Below are 4373 nucleotides of genomic sequence, written 5' to 3' on the forward strand. Positions count from 1 at the left end.
TAGATTTCTTTTAAAATATTTCCAATGGAATTTAATTACTAAATCAAAAGAGTGGAAATATTAAATTCTTGGAATCAAAAGTATAAAGATTAAATTTTAAATATAAAAAAATGTATTAAATTTTAAATATACAAAAAATGTAGAGGCTGAAAACAAAACTAAACCTAAATAAAATATGTCTTGTGGGAAAGCTGGGCCACTCGGATAGTGTAAGGATGGCGGTGTCCAAAACTGAATGCAATTGATACGGGAAACTTTGACGCGGGGGCAATTTTGTTATTTTATGTGAAATGATGGGGAAAAGTATCTGGTGTGGGTGCAGCCCGCCTTTTCCTTCATAAATAAATAAAAATATTTGGTATTCGTGTTTAATTTGCGTTGGTCTCAAGCTCTCTCTACCTCTCTTTCTACCATTTGCTTCAAAATCAAATCCAAAATCTCTCTGCGATTTTCTCCAAAGGTATATAACCATTCTAATCTCTATTTCGATTTTGCCTTTCGATCTCGCAAGTGATAAATGTAAAGAAACCAATTCAATGCGCTCTCTTTGTTTTAGTTTGGATGTGAGGCTTTGAAATCCTTTCATTTTACTCTAAACTTTGTTGGTTATGAACGATTAGTTGCATGAATGCTTGCTTTCCTCAAGCCTTGCCAGTCGATCGAATTTTGAGAAATCTGGTTGCTTTCCTCTCTTATCTGAAAATTTAGGCGATGAAGTATTCTAGATTTATTGTTTTTCATTTTCTCCATTTATGTGTGTATATACTGAATTCTCGATGGTAACAGTGGAAATGGTATAATGGTATTGATTCTTCGCACCTCTACCTTCAGATCTATTTGGTTTACTAAAATCTGATTATTGATTGGGAAAATGGTACGCTTGAGTTTTTTTTTTTGAAATAATATATTTAAAATATTGTAATATTTAGGGATCAGCAATTAGGGAAGAGAAATGGGGCTGACATTCACGAAGCTTTTTAGCCGGCTTTTTGCTAAGAAGGAGATGCGGATTTTGATGGTGGGTCTCGATGCAGCCGGTAAGACAACCATCTTGTACAAGCTCAAGCTTGGAGAAATTGTTACCACCATTCCTACCATCGGTGAGCATATCTAACTTTCTTGGTTCTTCGAACTTTAATTGCATCTTAGATAATATATTTTCATTCAGGGTTTGTATCATTTGGTAGGTTGAGCATGTGATTCCTATAAGAAACTTTTTTTTCCTTTGTCAATGCTATCATTATTGTTTTTGTATATTTGAGAATTGAGACGTTAGACGTTTAGAGCCTTGAAATTGAAACATGTATAAATCAAATGCAACCGATTTACACCTATGATTTTTAGATCCAAAATAGGAATTAGTTTTGAAGCATGTGGCCTCTAGTTAGAGTACCATAGTGCTAATATTTCATTTTGTTATTTATATAGTACTTTGAATTTCTTCGGGTTTGTGATTTTATTAATCCATCTCAAGCTTTATCTTTTTAAGTAGTCATGGTTTTCCTTTGCAGGATTTAATGTGGAGACTGTGGAATATAAGAACATCAGTTTCACTGTGTGGGATGTTGGTGGTCAGGACAAGGTATGAGTTTCTCCTTTTATGTTTCTCTATTATTTCAGCAATAGTTCAAATGTTATTTAATTTTTGATGCAGTGATAGTTAGGGGATCTTTACATGTCGTGGTATCTAAGTAATGGCTAGTCAATAATGCCCCAGTTTTTCATTCTTAATCTTGCAGATTCGTCCGTTGTGGAGGCATTACTTCCAGAATACACAGGGTCTCATCTTCGTGGTTGACAGCAACGACAGAGACCGTGTTGTTGAGGCTAGGGATGAATTGCATAGAATGTTGAATGAGGTATGCAAGTTAAATTTTAAGTGGAACAACCTCTGTTTCCCCGGTTACTGTTTATGCTTGAATTGTTTTGCTGTTAAGTGCTTCGAATTCTATTGTTTCTGCCTTCATATAACATTAGATTTAATAGCTATATACAAGCAAAAGGGTAACGTAGTGCTCAAGGGTCAAGGCTCCTCTATGGTCGTCAGATTTCCACTGTCTTACACTAGTAGTCAAAGAGGGGTTTTTTCTCTTAAGCAGATATTCCTAGCGTAACTGACTTGATTCTTCAGTGGCACTTGAGCTGTCAATTGTAAAGACCATTGCACAAGTGCTATTGAGTAAATGTGTTGAAAGACATGTATGGAACTACAATTTTAAGAAGCTAATGGTTATTTTCAATAAAATTTGTCTGCATAATCTATGCTACTGGTTTTGTTCCAGATATTTATTCACCAAAAGTAGTTTGATGTAATGATTTTTATACAGTCTCATTTTCAATGAGGATACGAAAAATATCAATGAAAATAGAGTTACTAGAATATTGAGGGTAAACTTAGGAGCATGAGTTGAAACTTCTGATGTTGGCTTAATTTTGCTGGATTTTCATGGTTAACTATAACTCATTTTCAGGATGAGCTGCGAGATGCAGTATTGCTTGTATTTGCAAACAAGCAGGATCTTCCAAACGCAATGAATGCTGCTGAAATAACTGATAAGCTTGGTCTTAATTCCCTTCGACAGCGTCACTGGTATGCTTTTGCATTGTGTTTTCATGCTTTAGTTTGCTAGCTTCTTATTCATTGCCACTAATGTATCTTACTGGTCTTTTCAGGTACATTCAGAGCACCTGTGCAACATCTGGTGAAGGGCTTTATGAGGGTCTGGATTGGCTTTCAAACAACATAGCTAACAAGGTAAGAAGATATACTTTCAGAACTTATCTTTATGGATAATTGTACTTGATTTACATCCTTCAAGGAGTATAACTTCATAATCAACCGTTTGATTTTGTCTTCTACACTCCATGTTTCTTTTTCTCTTACAATAGGTAGAAACAAGATTCGGCAGTGAAATATAATATTTTACAAACTATCAAATAGTCGAAAGTTGTCCTTTATTGTTTTCTTATGTCCACATGCAATTTTGCAGGCCTGAAGCCATTAAAGAAGGGGTATTTGCAATATCAAAAATTCTGGATGCAGGGTGAACATTATCTAGTCTTATTTTCTTCAATTATTATTATGCCCTCATTTTTCGACTGTGACAGCTGGATTGTTGTTATGCGTTTCTGTTTTTGGAGATGACCATATTAGTTTGGACCTTGTGGTTATATATTGAAAACTAAAAATTGGTTTGATTGGATGTATATCTCTTTCTGTAACCAAAACTTATTTGCAATTGCTGAATTGCATTTCTATGAAACCCGGAATTTGGAAACCTTATGCTGCATTAGTTTTGCAAAATACGAAGTTTAGATTGGGAAGAGAGAAGAAAGGGAGGAAAAAAGGGGTCTATATATCTTTCACAAGTTTGAGATCCGAACCATTTGGATTAAATCTATAGCTGAAATTTAAGCATTATTTTGATGAAAAAGGGATCTATATATCTACTTTCCTTAAAATTATTCCCATCTTTCTTAATTATCTGTTACTCGAATCTTGAAATTCTAATTTAAATTTCCTTTTTAACTCTAATCACTTAATTTCTATTTATCAATTCTTTCCTTCTTTTTGTTTCAATAAATTTTTCATAGATGCTTTTAAACCCTAAGCATTACAATCTGAACCAAAAACGCAGCAGAAGAATTATCTATATTTCAAATTTGAATTTAATAAAAGTATCAACCGCAATCAGGATCAAGATAATAAAAATTCTTTTCCTGTAAAATGGATGTCTTTGAATATTAAAATTGAAAATTTTTGGTATTGTCCTTCATTTTACTTGTCTTTGGCTTGTGTCATGAGAAACTAACCAATTAAAATAACGTTTGGAGAAGGAAGATGGGAACTGTAGAATAAGAAAAACAACTTCATCCATATATATATGTATAGCTGAACGAAAAAATTTAGCAATTTGTATTTGCCAAAGTTTGCACTTGGGGAGTCCGAATTACTCTTTGAATCTAAATAAACTGTAATAGATTTGCTGATAGTATTTTAGAATGCATCTGAATACTTTATTTGGTAGAGACTTTGATACCCTTCAATGGAAACACCATTACGTAGCTGTTGGTCACTTTTCATATATATATATATATATATATATATATATATATTGTTAGGGATCGACCCGATTAAGCAATGAATAAATAAAAATAGCGAAAGAAATTGAGAAATTGACCACACAAATTTAACGTGAAAAAACCCTTACAAAGAGGATAAAAAACTACGGGTAAAGATAAATTTACTATAATGACAAAAGATAGAGATAATAACTAAATCCCGAAAACTCGAAAATAAAGAACTCTCAAAACGTAAACACAAAATTCTCTAAATGTGTTATGAGTTCTAATCTCTAATGGGTATCAGTTTC

General features: G+C 33.1%; 1 protein-coding gene across 1 annotated transcript; it reads left to right on the forward strand.

Annotated features, from left to right (window-relative positions):
* The first annotated feature begins 211 nt into the window (after positions 1-211).
* LOC108460580 (ADP-ribosylation factor 2-like) lies at positions 212-3278 on the forward strand. Its single transcript, XM_017760120.2, has 7 exons — positions 212-460; positions 930-1100; positions 1512-1582; positions 1740-1859; positions 2472-2590; positions 2674-2755; positions 2991-3278. Exons 2-7 carry the CDS (start codon positions 953-955, stop codon positions 2994-2996), a joined length of 546 nt encoding a protein of 181 aa, XP_017615609.1. The 5' UTR covers positions 212-460; positions 930-952; the 3' UTR covers positions 2997-3278.
* Positions 3279-4373: the final 1095 nt, after the last annotated feature.

The sequence above is a fragment of the Gossypium arboreum genome, chromosome 2, assembly GCF_025698485.1.
Source record: "Gossypium arboreum isolate Shixiya-1 chromosome 2, ASM2569848v2, whole genome shotgun sequence".
Classification (NCBI taxonomy): domain Eukaryota; kingdom Viridiplantae; phylum Streptophyta; class Magnoliopsida; order Malvales; family Malvaceae; genus Gossypium; species Gossypium arboreum.

Bases quoted from the DNA above. Each gene is read 5' to 3' on its own strand.
- LOC108460580 (XM_017760120.2), top strand. From the start codon at position 953: ATGGGGCTGACATTCACGAAGCTTTTTAGCCGGCTTTTTGCTAAGAAG. The intron at 1,101-1,511 runs GTGAGCATATCT...TTTCCTTTGCAG, and splicing joins TACCACCATTCCTACCATCG to GATTTAATGTGGAGACTGTG. The intron at 1,860-2,471 runs GTATGCAAGTTA...ACTCATTTTCAG, and splicing joins TGCATAGAATGTTGAATGAG to GATGAGCTGCGAGATGCAGT.